Source organism: Anopheles aquasalis, chromosome 2, assembly GCF_943734665.1.
Source record: "Anopheles aquasalis chromosome 2, idAnoAquaMG_Q_19, whole genome shotgun sequence".
NCBI lineage: Eukaryota > Metazoa > Arthropoda > Insecta > Diptera > Culicidae > Anopheles > Anopheles aquasalis.
The window spans coordinates 85770647-85785646 of record NC_064877.1 but is presented as its reverse complement, the minus strand read 5'-3'; the positions used below and the strand labels follow the sequence as shown (position 1 = coordinate 85785646).

The 15000-nt window shown below is 52.2% G+C and overlaps 1 protein-coding gene across 2 annotated transcripts in view; it reads left to right on the top strand.

The window, feature by feature from the left end:
• The window catches only part of LOC126569934 (ecdysone-induced protein 74EF), a 44513-nt gene that overhangs the window by 3026 nt on the left and 26487 nt on the right, over positions 1-15000 (top strand). The window contains exons 1-2 of one of the 2 annotated variants that reach the window (XM_050227353.1): positions 2802-3593; positions 14912-14996. In XM_050227353.1, coding sequence (XP_050083310.1) covers positions 3570-3593; positions 14912-14996 — 109 coding nt within the window. In that variant the 5' untranslated portion in view covers positions 2802-3569. Of the gene's footprint in view, positions 1-2801; positions 3594-14911; positions 14997-15000 lie in introns of those variants that run through there. The other variant, XM_050227352.1, reaches the window with a different exon arrangement.

Sequence of the window (15000 nt, the reverse complement as noted above, 5' to 3'; positions counted from 1 at the left end):
CCGACCGACACATACATTGGGAGATTGGGTGAGCGAATTTCGTGGAAATGGGTAGCTACTATCACTTCCACGTATTATTTGTGCTCCCTTTCAGACCTCCCTTCCCTCTGAACGGAATGGGAGTAATATGGTTTCGAATCGAATTTCATTTTAGCATCAGGCTCGCGAGAGTATTATGGTAGGAATTTGCATAAATTTCACCCAACAAAGCTACTACGATCGTGACATTCCTGGGAATTGGGCACCTATAGGGCATGAATGACGTTTCGCGACGGGTTTTCCCAAAACAATTTTCCAGGAATTAGAGAAGGTATTTAACGTTCAGTCATTGGCACCCAAGGAACGTCAATTTTATAATGAAACTGTGTGTCATGTAAAGAAGGAAATGTTTTCCACTGAATAACACCAGCCCCTTTCTCTCTCCGGAACGATTCCTTTGTGTTGGAGCTAAATGGAGGCGCCCTGGGTTTCCAAAAATAAAAAAGCCTTTGTTTGGCGTATCCGGTGATGGTTGTGATGTCCTTTACGAGTCCGTCCGTCTACCCGTCTGCCGATATTGTGTGCGTGGCTGTGTGTGCACGCGACTATGTGTCCGTTCGTCGCTGTATTACACAATGGCTGGTTAAGTAAGACAGCGCGCTTCTCCTCCTTCTCTTCCAGTACTCCTAAGGAAGGAAGTTTTCCTTGCTTCCTTCCTGCCTTCCTTCCTTCCATCTGTTCCGGTGCTTCCTGGGATGAAACACATCCTTACATCCTTACGCACGTCTTTGTTTGGTGTTGGTGGGACAACCGGGGCCACAGAAGTTAGCCATACTCTACTCGTTACTACTGCTTTGTCCTGCCGAAACCCTGTAATACGAGTATCACTCATACACCTCTGTCTCTTTATGTGTGTCCGTGGAATCGTTGGCGTTTTGGGAGGGGGTGGTTTTTGGGCTATTACTAGCAAGCTGTAGTGGAAGTCGGGAAAGCTTTGAACCTTTTCATTGAACCGATACGATACGCGCATGACGCTCACGAGCACGAGCGAGCGTAAGAAAGGATCATTGCTCCGGCCTGTGTATTAGAGACGCAGTAGTAGGCAGCACTAACACAGAGCCACGCGTTACACCGATGGATATAGCTTGCTTGGATAGCTTTTCAGGAATATTTTCTTCATCCTTTTGATGACTTTTTGATGAGCATTCTGATAGGTTTGTTCTTCTAACATTTAGCAGATAACAAAATTAAACTAATTATATCCAACGGTTAGGAATGGTGGTTGGAAAATTCCGCAAAAGCGAACTCGAGAGTTACGTTTTCCGTGTGTATATCCTTGACGTGCGCCTCCACGTAGCAAAGCGAGCTTTTGGGGGGGGGGGGGGGGGGGGGGGGTAGAGCTTTCGCCCCACGTCCGGTCACCCACGAGAACCCGGTGAGCGCAAGTCATTGACACTCATCCTTCCAATGTTGCCCCAAAGGGACACCCCGGGCTCCATGAGTGACTGAAAAAAGTTGAATGAGCAAGGACGAATGGCGGCCGCGAGTGCCGTGAGCGTCGAAAGGACGGACGGGAACGCGAATTACACCGGACAGGAATTGCAGAGACTTCTCGGGGGCCTTGCCTTGGGTGTTTCGAGGTCGGCCAACCAGCCAGCCACAGAGCGAGAGCGAAGGGAGAAAGAGACAGAGTGACAGCGTGAGAGAGAGAGAGAGAGACAGAGTGAGAGAGAAAGAGAGAGCGAGTGGTGGTAAAGGCTGACACTCGGACTCGGAACACACTGGGTCGGTCTGGTCGTCAGCGTAATATCGTGGTCGAGCTTCGCTCGCCAACTCCAGTACGGTTTCGGCCGTTCATCGCGCGTCACAGGAATCACAGGAAGCGAAAACCGCGTGAACCGTATCCGCGTTGCGTTCCCGTTCCCCCCGTGTTCAGAGACTCAGGAACTTACTCAAGACTTACGCGCGCCTGGATCCTAGAGGAGTAAACGGTCCTTGGGAAGTGGAATCTCTAATCCACGCCTGCTACGACGTACGACAAGCGCGTTCCATGCTAATCCACGTAGATTAAAACTTAATTTTTCCCAACGAAACCTCAACCTCGAGGCCGAAGGCGAAGAGCCGCAGCGCTTATTTACATCGCCTCGCGCCGTGTCGGGGTGTCCCGGGGCCCGAGCTCCAAAGCCAGCCAGAGCAGCGAAAGCAGCTCACTTCCCCCCTCGAAAGCGCTGACACATAGAGTAGCAGAGCACACCGGCAAACGGTGGCACCGGCACGAACGAAGAAGGCTCTGAAAATCCGGTTGTGTCAGAACGTCGTCGATGGCAGCAGCAGCAGCAGCAGCAACGGCATCGTTCGGTGCGTCGTGGGCTCGCTGAAGCTCACCAGCGTTCGCCAGTTTAGCGAGAACAGGTCGAGAGAGCGCCACCAGTGCAGTGTGTCGTGTGGTGTGGTGTGGTGTGGCCTCATCAGGTCCACAGCGTGTGGTCTACGGTGCGGTGTCTGCGTTGCCTCAGCTTTGCTGTGCCAGTGGGCTTTGGATTGCAAGAAGCCGTCGGCCCCGAGCATCGTAGCAGCCTAGGAGATTGGTGTTGATTGCATACCCCCAAAGGGACGCACACCACAATACAGTCGAGTCGAGTGACATCGAATCGTTCGACGGGTTCGGAAAGGATCCAATCGATTCCATCATTAGCAGCAGCAGCAGCAGCAGGAGTAGCAGCAGCACTCCCTATCCGGCCACCGGCCATTGAGCTGATCGAAAGCGAAAGTGTCAAGTCAGTTGAGCAATAAAGCTCCTAGATAAAAGGGGCGTAAGCAGGACAGCACACAAAGAGAGTGAGAGAGAGCCAGTGTGCGCGCTCGAGAGAGAGAGAACGAGAGAGAAAATGGATACGAGAGCACCGAAGGAGCAATAGCACCGCAAATGGCTTGGGGAAGTTGAAGGACAAAAGTGAACATTTGATTATTCGTTAGATCTGTTTCGATGCTATCTATTCCTGCTCCGGTGTCCAGGCAACTAGCAGAGGGGCCACCAGGTCTACATTAGTCCACGGGCACAGGTCCTGCAGTCTGTGTACTGGAGTCCCTGGTGTACTTCTTGTGTACTCAGCTGAATCGCCGGTGTGTGCATGTGTGCCAGTGTCCTTTCTTCTTTGTAAGCGAGAAGGTGTGTAAGGCTTAGTCCTTTGTGGGGGGGCGTTAGCGTGAAGATCGAAGAAGAAGGCCTGGAAAACCGTGGAGTTTCTGGGAGGAAAAAGGGCCAGGGCCTGCTGAGAGCCGCTGAGCGAGAGAATCAAAAGAGAAGAAAGAGACAGCTAGCGAAAAAGCAAGAGAACGAGAGAGAGAGAGAGAGAGAGAGAGAGAAAGAAAGAGAGAGACTATAAAGCGGAAAAGCCCCACAGGAACGAAGGATACGGGCTGCTGGTCTTTGTTGTTTGCCAAAGGTGACTTTGGAAGTGTATCCGCGTCCACGTCCACGTCCACGTCCACGTCCGCCACCGTACCGGTCGTGTGTTTGTTTCGTTCCGTAGTCCGTGTCCGCGTGTGTCCGCGTCGGTGTGTTCGTGTTCCTGCAAACTCGCGTGAAAATGCCAGGGTTATTCCCAAGCACCGTAAGTACTTCGATTACTTTGCGTTGCAATTCTTCGGGCCGCATTCCTCTAGGTTTGTTCCACGAAGCTTCTAACACCGAAGGCGCAGTGCTGTGGCGTGTTCCAGGAGGAGCGAAAAAAAGAAGGCTCTCGCAGCACTCTCTACTCTATTAGGGCCCCCGGGTTCACGGGGAGTGGGTGGACGAACTACTGAACGGAACCCCCCACCCCTTTCTCCCTCCCATTCCTTGAGAGGGATGTCGTGCGCACGTCGCGGTGTCGATTGCCCTTGAAAAGTATCTCCATTGGTTACTCTACGCCCACTCGCCGTTGGGGGAACGGTGTCGTTAATTCTATGCCAGCATTCTGGCCTTCTCCCTGCACCACACCTCCTTTCCTGGAGCTTCTAAGGAACTGAAGGAAGGGCTTTTAAAAAACACTGCGGGGCTTGGCAGCACTGGAGACACCTCTTATCCAATCTGTCTCTTCCTGGACCCTTGGAGGCTGTAGTGATGAAACAGAGAGAGACAGAGAGAGAGAGATACCGTGAGATAGAAAAGCTAGAAAGAGAAGGCGATCCTCCAACGCCTTCAATCTACGCCCACACTAAATGACTTCCAGTGAATTTGGAATCAAATATTCATTAGCTAAAGACGTAGTCCACCAGCGCCACTGCCAGTGTGATCAACTCCAACAACACTGCTGCTGTTACTGGAGTTGTACGTGTTCTTAAAGAATTTCCGGAGATCTTTGGATTGACGGAGTGCTCGTGACCTTGGCGGTGGAAGCGGTCCTGAGATGAATAGCCGAGGTGTCCTCGTTCTAAGGTCCTATCGGTCCTGCTGCTGGTGCTCGTGAGGTCACTCTCTTAAGAAGAAGGTTCAAAGGCAGTTAGGGAACCGGGATGGAGGGGCTTCAAAGGGCGCAAGACGTCGGTCGGTCGGTTGGTGTGCGTTTTCGGAGAGTTTTTCCACAGAGACACACGGAAAAACGAGAAAAGAGTGCTTCGAGCGCTACTAGCTCGAGGAGGCTGTCTGCGTGACGTCCCAGTGGTGTGATGACGGCGATGCCAGGCTGCCAGACCAGGCCAGCCAGCTTGTCTTGGCCCTGGAGTAGTGCGCGTACGGCGTAGAGCGTCTTCGTTCTCGAAGACGTGCTCGTACTCTGTTTTTCCGAGGCCAAGGAGCTCCAGGAGACTTCAAAGTCATCGCTACGCGTAGTAGTACGCCATCGTCGTCGTCGTTCACGACGTCGTGCGATTCCTCGGGTCGCGTTCGTGCAAAGAACGGTTACGATGTTGGCGCTGCTGCTGCTGCTGCTGCTGCTGCTGCGCTTTGCGCATACTACGCCATGGCGTAGAAAATGTTATTTCAGCACCACCCATCACCCAGTCTCCCTTCGTTTTGGGTTGAAAGGAGACACCAATAGAGAAACGGTGAAACGAAAAAAAGGAAGCAGCACCACCATCAGGTCCTTTTTGCGATGCTGCTGTTAGTGGTGGTGATGGTGGTGTGGAGAGTCTTTTACAACCAACACCGACATCGCTCCACTCGCTCGTTCTCCCATTTCATTCACAGCCACTTCAACCGAAGGGAGGGAGAGGGCCAAGGGGACGGGGGGAGTATACTCCGTAATGCTCCAGTTCGTCCTCTCCAGTGTGTGCGCGCGGGAGCGAACGTAGTTTTTACTTTTTATGAATCGACGACCATCAGCCTCATGAGCAAGCAAGCAAGCAAGCAGCGGTCGTTGCTGTCGCTGGGAATTGTATCTTTTCTCTAATAGCACTCGCTCCTTCTCTCTTTCTACTGTGGAGGAGGGTGCTTTGGGGAGGACATCTCTTCATCTTATTCGGTGTTTCTTTCACCTTTTTTCCCTCCCCGGGATCATACCGAGCAGGAGCAGCAGCATCATCAGCGAGCGAGCGATCGATCACCTCGACGGCGACACTACCACTTGTGTTCAGGGTGCCCTTGACTGATCTGGATCCGGATATCTCTATTAAAATCGCTATTTTTTGCTACACAGCCAGCCAGTCAGCCCCACAACATAATAACATCCTCTCACTTCATTCGCTCCAGGGGGGTCAGCAGCCACAAATGTAAATCTGTTCTGGCGCGCTATTGTGTAACCTGTTCGTTGTGGAAAACAACGCAAGGAAGGAAGCAGCTTCTGTTCCGGGTCCAGAGAGGCATTTACGATAATCCCCTTTTTTCCAAACGGACCGTTCGAGAGCGTTAGAGAAAAGTGGGATTATCCCCTTTCGCGCAGGGTGTGACCACTTCACGGGTGGTGAGGCCATCTGCTATCGTGCTGCCAGGACCATAACGAACGACTACCGGCCGCCAGGACGCTAGGACGCTCGGTACACAGGTTCTACTCGCACACTTCTGAAGCGTGATTATCATCGGAGCGTAAATGTCACACGGTTATTATGGGCCGTGTCCTTTTCGCAGGACGAAAGAATAGAATGTGAGAGAAAAAGAGAGAAAAAAGGAAAAATTCACTTGAGTATCCTCTCGGTTACATGGATCGTCTCCCTCTGGAATCGATCTCTCATCCCTCCTGGGGGAGGAGGATCGATTTCCGAAACCGCACCCCAGGAGTCCCGGATCGATCGGAAGCAAATCACGGAGGTGTGCTGCTGCTGCTGCTGCTGAGCCTGTTGAGGCTGCTGTAAGAGACACCTTTCGCGATTTAATGAGTTGGACAACCTCCACCACCCGTCACACCCCTCTAGACACCCGTTTTTCCTATCTGCTATCTCCTCATTACGGTTAATTAATTTTAATAATCGAACCTCCCTTTCGCTTCACTTGTAAAACACGCCATTTTGGGCTGGGTGGCAGTTCGGTTATTTGAATTCACTTCCAAACCCAGATCGGCCCCAGACCAATCCATATCCTTCCCAGAACCCGGGCGAGGGGGTGCCATGGTGGCTTGTGCTGCGAAATTATGCTTTGATGTTCGTGCTGCTGCCCCCTTCGTGTGCTGCGTATATCGATTATGGGCCGTGTTTGCACATAATTAATGAGCGAGAGAGGAGTTTTCGGCGTTCAATTCGAGTGAACTTGAGGCCAGTTCCAGCAAGCACCAGCACGACCGTCCAATGAAGGGGAAGGAGGTGGAGGAGCAGGAGGTCAATTCTTCACCGAAGATGAAGGAGAACAGCGAAAGCACACAGGCAGCATACCGCCGGGTGCCGGGGAAAAGTGGCGGTCGGTGGCCTGGTAAAACGAGTATTAAATCATTTTCGAGCCGAAAAGATTGCTCGGAATGGATGCCACCGGTTTGGAGATTCGGAAGAGAGGAAAAAAAACGAGGGAATGAAATTTATGAACCTCGGACACCAGTATGGACCTCCTGGCGAGTCCTGGCGAGTGCCCCAGACCTTGGTAGATTTTTGGCCGAAGAAAAAAAAATGCCGAAAAACCAATTCCATCTCTTTTGACCCCAAAAAGGGGGGCGCGCGCGCTTGTGTATGTGTTGTGGTGGGGGATGACAGCAGCAACAGCAAGAACAATTGCTAGCAACAGTAACGCGGCGAGCGAGCGAGGAAGCAAGCACAACAAAGCAAAAGCCCCTCAAACCTTGCGGAACCCCTCGGTCTGTCCCAAAAAAAAAAAGCAAAACCGCGCATCGCAAGTGAAGCAAAAGCCATAAAATGCAATACATACACTCGCTTCTGGCCGTCGTCTTCACGCTCGTCGTGTATGTGCAGTGAATGTGTAATAAATTTTGGCTGCTGGCACCCCAAAACGGCCTCAACGTCCCCCCCCCCCCCCCCCCCCCCCCCGGTTCTGGTTGGTCCAGTGTGCTAATGTCCAGCACCAGCAAACGTTTGGAGAAAAGAAGGTGGACCACAATTTGGTCAAAAGAATGTCCAGATTGCGACGCAGCAAGGAAGGAGCGGTGTGGGCCAAGTCGTACAAAAGAAAAGGGCGATCGTTGGTCAGAACTCCAAGAAGAGGGCCTCGATTGATCATAAAGACGAACGAATCCCGTAGCCCAGGAGTCGGAGACGGGGAAAGGTTAACCTCCAGGAACCTCAATCAATTGCCGCGACCGGCCAGCGTAGAACGAACCGACCGAACGATGAATCTCGATCGCGATCCTCGAAATCGCCGAGCTGCAATGGATCGCGCTCGCCCACACGATCCTCGCTTTATACACTGGCGTAATCCGCGTCCCTCTCTCCAACTGTGGGGGGGAGCGAGGAGAAGGTAATCGTCGTCGTCGTCGTTACTCGGTTATAACCGATCACGACAACTACGATCGCGCGAACCGGTTTTCTGGTTCGTGACGTGACCTAACACCGCATCCCAGAGGTGTACTCTCAGAGCGTGCACTTCCAGGGGGCCAAAGGGCAAATTATGGGGTTTGCGGAAGGTACACGGAACACCAGCCAACGCCCTCTCACATCCCCGTTCTCCTTTACTACTGAATCCGTTCTACTCGCCTGGACGTCGACGAAGAACGAGCAAGCAGCGAACGCATAATCGTGACCACGAGCATCGAGCTGTTGTGGTGCCGTCGTTGAACATGCGATCGTCGAACATAACCTCTAAATAAGGCCCGGTGTCTGGCCACATTCAGGCCACCGATCGGCGCTCGATCGGTCCGGCGTTAAACCTGAAAATCAGCCAGCGAGCCAGCCAGAGCCAAGTTCGTGCTGAGATGTTTCGCGAAGTGCGATCGGACCTCCGGTCTGACCGAGGAGGAGATTGACTTCATGATTTATGTTTCACTTGCTTCTTTTCCTTCTTCTACGGCCTCCTTCCTTTCTCTCCACTGCTCTGTCCGTTCCGTTATGTGGTGGCAGCCCGTTCGTCAATCGGCATTCCTTGTACGGACGACCAAACCCGTTGCTGCTGCTGCTGCTGCTACCGTGTCTGGCCCGAGGGTCCGGTTCTCTACTATGGCGTGGTGGACGATGGACGGTTCTGGGTCCTAAACTTTCTAGCGTAATCGGCACGCAAGAACCGCGGCAAGCAGTTGGTTCTCTTTCGCTTTTTCGCTCGTGCTTCGAGGCCATTAATAGCGTAATCATGGTGGTGTGCACCACCACCAGAAGGTACGGGGCCCCCAAGGCCTTTGGCGATCGTACGGGATCGTGCTTGATCGCTGGAACTGGTTTTTCGCTCGCTGACTGGCTGGCTGGCCGGACAAGACAGTAAGGCGGCTGCAATTCTGCAAAAGGCTGAAGCGAAAGGCGAAATCTAATCGCAAACGGCGCCGTCGCAACCACTGTGGTATTGATTTAGCCTTGACGGGAACTTTTTTGGGTGAACTGACGCGATCGCGTTCTGGTGGACGATCGACCACGGACGATTTGTTGTTTGCACGATCTATCGCTCGAGGAGGACGATGTTTGGAATTTCTAATCAGCTGTCCGTTCACCGTTGAACTCGCGAGAGAAGAGGAGTCGGTTTTGAATTGTAAAGTGATCACTCGATCGATCGGCCATCTGGCCATCGTGAGAGCGATTTGGTTGAGCGTGATTGTGCACTGACCCAATCAACCGGTTGGTTCCTTTTTGCTTCGACCATTCCTGCTCGAAAAGGACACATTTCTCGTGGGGAACAGGTCCCTGGAATGAGGGCGCAGCAATTAAACGACACTTACGACTGTTAAGGGCGCATGTGAAAACGGTATGGAGTGTGGGACATTGTTGGAGTTCAATTTTGTGGTGGTTTTTGGAGTGCGCAGCTCGTTGACGGAATGAATGACACATCACCGGTTATGGGTGTGCGCATTTGAGAAGAAGAAGCAAAAGTGACTCCGAAACCGAAAACCGGCTCGCAGCATCACCGTTACAACCGTTTTCGGTCTGTGCTCTGTGTGTTCCGTGGACCTCCACCGTGGATGCCGTTTGACCATATTTGGCTGAGAACGAACACACATCATCACCATCATCATGCTTCGTCGTGCTGTGCTCTGGATAACAGCAATGCTGTGGAGCGTACTGGCACGAGGACGCACAAAAAAAATCGCTAAAAAGGAATCCTCATTCCATCATCAACGAGGAACAGAGAGCAAAGAGGGATCTCGTTGACGCGTTGTGAATGTATTTCTCAAACAAACAAACAAACAAACAGACAGTAGAGAGAGAGAGGGGGGTGTGGGGTGATTCGCCGCCCGGGGAACCGAGAAGGAGAACGGGAAAAATCTGAAATGAACAACCCCCTACATGGGTGTGATGTTTTGCTGTTGGCTTGAAATGAGCTGGAGAGGAAGAGATGGGCCGGGCATTAATTACAGTTTAAAAAATCGTAACAATAAAAGTGTAGCATACCCTCCTTCCTCTTGGTGCGAATTGGATGCAGCGACTGTGTGAGATGAATGAAATAATGAAGGGCGAATGGAACGGCAATGAGGTTTGGCTCTCACCAGAGATCGCGCTCGGTTGAGCACTTTCAACGATCGCCTCAACAGCAACGCGAGAACAGCAACATAAGAAGACGGTGGAGACTGGAATGGTAGAGGAGATGAAGCGAACGCGGAGTGTATTTTAAGCCGTTGCACAATGTTTATTCTTTACTTTAGAGACCGCGCCGTCGGCCTGTCGTGTGAGAACACAAGGGCAGCGCAGCGCAGCGCAGAGCGTGCGATGCTCCCCCGGATCGCATAAACTCCATTCCCAGAACAAGCTGGATCTGGAAAAAGGGGTGCAAGGGAAGGTAGAGGTGGATGAGCCGAGCACAACAATCACTGTGTGACAGTTGAATGGAAGTGACAAAGAAGACGCTCCCCGTTGGTCGCGTTCCATGCACTCCCCTGTGCCAGCGAGAGCAACATGGACACCAGCAGCATATGTGCTGGTTGGTGGTGCATTGATTAGTGTTGTTAGCTCACTGGTGCACTGCTAGCAGCTCTCTTGGTGTATCTTTTTGCCCTGCATCACTGCACTCGTGGGGACCATTATTGTTGTAAGAATGCAAAGGGAAAGAGAGAAAGAAAGAGAGAGAGAGGAGCAGCATAGCATGTGCGTATGATGCATTATCATTAGCGTTCGGTTACAATGTTGGAATTACGGTGAGTGAGGTGCGGTGCATTGTGTAATAATGCAATTGTGACTGCATTTCAATTGCTGCAACGTGCTCGACGTGCTGCCACTCTTTCTCTCCTTTTCTATCCCTTTCTCTGTGACTCTCTCTTTCATCGCTGCTCCGTTCCGGTGGCCACGTTGCACCGATGACGACGACGACGACGAGGACATGGAACAGCCACTTGGTGGTCGATCACTAAACATTTTAAATTCTTTTCACCCTCGTCCTCGTCCACACCGCCGCCTCCAAAAAAAAAAAAAGAATGGGCTCCAAATTTGCAGGCCCCCCTGAGCACATGCCCGGGAGCACTTGAGCAATGATTGATGATGATTGATTATTGATTTTACCAGTTTCCGGGGAGGGGGTGCATACTCTCGCCACCAGTGTAAAAGCGTGCCAGGACGTTTAAAGTTAATGTTTGCCTTGAGTGGGCCCACGAAACAGAGGCAGAGAGAGAGAGAGAGAGAGAGAGAGAGAGGGCACAAGCGGATGAAGAAGCTTCACCGTCATAATGACGATGATGAACGCAATTTTTTCCCCGTTTTTTTTTTTGGAATGGGCCACGACGGTGGAGCTTCTTCTCCGGTAGCTTCTTGCGCTGTCCGGTTTGATTTCACGCATTATGTTTTGCGTTTCTCCGGCATAGGATGGCAGGAGGATCTGCGCTGCGCTCCCGACATAATTACCATTTACCATGCCAGTGCGCTGTGGCTGTGCGTGAGTGTCGATCGTTTCGATCGCTGATCGTGGGCACCTGTTGGTAGCAAGGAAGAAGATGAGCTTCCAGTGCTGCTGCTGCTGCTGCTGCTGGTGGTCTGGCGCATTCCAATCAAATGACTATAATACATGATCCATCGACCCCGCGTGGAGCGCGTGCGTGAGATACCATCCGCATTTGGCCACCACACCCGCGGTGGCCATTGTTATCCATTTACATGCTCCATCGAGTGCCAGACAGACACCATTGCATGGGAAGCCACAACCGAGAAGGGCAATCGACAATGAGACAACGGCACTGGCACGCCACCCTAAAACCCTCCCCAATGGGTTGGGAATACCATCCTGGTGCCCGGCGAGACCAAGCACCACATTCGTGAGGAGAGCGTTTGGTAAGTGTCCCCAGGAGCATTACCGCGATGGCTAGCACTAGCGGCGTGAAAAGCTCATTAGCCTTGACCCTCTCCCCGGTCGCTCGGCCGGTCGGGGAGCATGTTTCAGCTTGTAATGTCACGGAAGGATGGAGCAAAAAAGTAGGAAAAAAAAAGAACCGTACAAGCATGTGGAACACCGAGGACTTTCGTTCCTTCGTTAACGGGCCGTGTTTTACTTGTCCCTGGAGGAGATGTTGTCGGTGGCAGCACCGCCATCGCGGTGGCAAATTATAGAAAACTCCACTCCAGCTTGTTACCATTGATTGCGTTTTGTAATTTCCGCTTTTCTACCCTCTCCCAAGAGGGGCGCGAAACTCCCAAGCCCGAGCTCACTTGCGTCCACTGCGCGTCCATCCAATTGTAACGCGAGGTAGAACTACTGGACCGGCTTTTTTGCTGTTTCAAATCCCAGACGAACTTTTCTTTTTTGGGAGGAAGCGTAGAAGGCACTGGCTGATGCTTGGTAACCGATCAGAGTAGACATGGTCGCGAGGGATGCAGTAGTTTTTGTCGAGAAGCGAAGTGTTCCCAGAAGTGTTCAGATCAAAGTTAATTGTAGTGGCACATAGTGCTGGCTAGTTACATCGATACGTGGTAAGTGCTGGTCAGCATTCCAGCATAGTATTTTATAGTGTCAGTGCTTTCATACCCCTGTGAGACTTGAGCACAGAAAATGGATCGAAAAATAGTGAATCCCACCGATACGCGTACGAGAAGAGAAGTTTCTCAGAAGGATATTTGGCCCTCATGCATGAGGAGATAATGGCAGACGACGATCTATTCTTCCAAGGACTTTCCGGATAAGTCTAGATTGAGGTTTGGAGTGACAGTATCGACATTGATACCCCGAATAGATGCTGACAGCACAGTAATTGTCCAGGTCAGCATTATTCATATTTGTGATGTTTTGTGAAGAATGCCGATTCTGAAATCAATCGAATAGAGTTCTGGTCAAGAATTTGTTATCCAGCGTTGCCACTGCGATTGATAATTGCTGCGAAACAATAAGCTTACTCGGATGAAAACCGTGTCTAGAGGTAACGTTCGCGATGTGCCTTCGAGAGAATGCGTCTCGCAGCCGTGCAAAGACTTTCCTGTGAGCTACTGGAACGAAGGCTTTCAGTGGGGCCGGTTTTTGGCCAGCAAAAGATGTGAAAGTGCATGAAGGGCGCCACTGCTGGGAGGGAACAAGAACCCTGGGACCTGAACCCGTCCAGCAGCTGCTGACGCTGCCGCCCAGGTACCGGTGTGTCTCCTCAGAACGTGGTACCGGGAGGAGCAGCAGCAGCAGTGGCAGCAAACCCCAAGTCACGAGCGAAAGGAAGGTGAAATAGAAGTCATCGCGAGATGGTGGAATGGTCGGTGATGGGTGGGCGACGCAGAATGCCGGGCGGGATTGGGAAAGAAGGAAACAAAAGCGAACGTGTTCTTCACCGTCGTCGTCGTCGTCGTCGTCGCGCCCGCTCGGAGGTTCTTGCGCAAACGAAGTTACGCCCGCCCGGGGACTGAGAAGATACTTGGGAGATACCGGAGAACACGGCCCAACGGCCAGAGGGAGAGAGAGAGAGAGGGCGCGTGCTAGCGAGCGAGGCAGTAACGAGACGAGAGATTGAGATGGATGCAGCAGGAGGCGGTGGAAAAAAATTGAAATGAAAGAAAGGTTCGATGAAGAAACTGGTTCTTTCCGGCTCCATGCGATGATGATGATGACGGCGACGACGGCGGCTCAAAGCACCTTCATGGCTTCCTTCGCTGGAGTCTCTTGCAGAACAGAACCGCTCGGTCTGCCGTACCGGTGGTGGCGTTAAAGTAAATAAACCGAAAAGCCCCCGAAAATGAAATATAAATACAGCGAAGGTAATATAATGTATTCCGCACCCGCATCGGCCAATGATAGTCAAACACTCGCACCGTCCTCTCATCCCCTCGGTGTCCCATACCGATAGCAATCGTCCCTGGAATGTGTGTCTGTAATCGTCGCCAGCGATCCCGGGGCTCCGTGTGGTCAATGCTGCAAATGGATTACCTTGTGATGTCTCCTGTCCTCTCTGTTTTAGTCTTAGCCAACCTCCGTGGTGTCGAGGGAGTCGAGGGAGTTTGTTGGAAAGTTTTACCAGCTCGCTCGCCCGATAAGCCTCCTCCTGCCCTCGGAGTCGGATTCCCCTGAGATGAGAAGATGAATTATGGAATTATTCGATTAAGAAGGACTCCTGCTACAGCTCACGGACCGCTCGGTCGCTGAAGTCGCTGAAGAATGCGTTAAGTTGAAGGTTTTGCGGGCGGGGAGGGGAGACTCCATCATCCTAGGCTCCTGATAGAGACGATCCTTGAACGAACTAGTCAAAGTCAAGTGCCCCAGTGTGCTCTTCAAAGTGTGGCCTCCCCACAAAAAAAAAGACCAAAAATTTAAATTCTCATTCGCTGCGGCTCTCGGTTCCAAGGTGTACCTCCGAGCGGGCGCTCTCGATGGTCCGGCTACTTCGAACCGAGATGAATAAGGAATTAACTGCCTGTTTGTTTGTGTGTGTTTTCTTGTCGTTGCTCGTCCGCGACTGTGTTTGCATTTGCAATTGCGTCTTGCCGGGGGGGTGGTTGGAGGACTGAAGAGAAGAGGGCCTATGAAGGCCGTGGCCAGCCATGCCAGCGGCTCTGGTTCGCGCATCGCGACCATAATATCTGATTGAAGGCGTACAGCATAAAGAGGGAGGCGGGCGGGGAAAGATGTTCCGAACACCAAAGTACGACAGACGACGGCGCGCAGTTCGTGGGTCGCCGGGTTTGCCGTGGCTCACTGTTTCGCTTACTTTCCGCTGGCCATTATCCAAGGAATTGAGGCGTGCACGAGTAAAAATTCGTTTCGTTATGCAGTAAGCGCAACGTCTCTCCTTCCCAACCACCAGCCCCCCCCCCCCCCCCCCCCCCCATTAGCTAACATACCATCGCACCCCACTCCACTCCCACTCGGTATGAACCATCATCATCAACGGCATCATCGGCATCAGTGGCCTGTTCCCAAATAGTCTCTTCGTTGTCGTCGTCGTCGTCGTCCTCAGCGCCGTGTGGCTGTATGCTGTTGACCTGTTCTTGCTAACATAACTCTCGCCTTCTTTCTGCCTTCCTGCCGGTGGGCTTCTTTCCACAGATTGACGGTCACGACTCGGGCACCGAGTCCGACGGGGACCTCGAGCAGGAGGACGACCTGATACCGGAGCACGAGATGGAGCTAAGTAA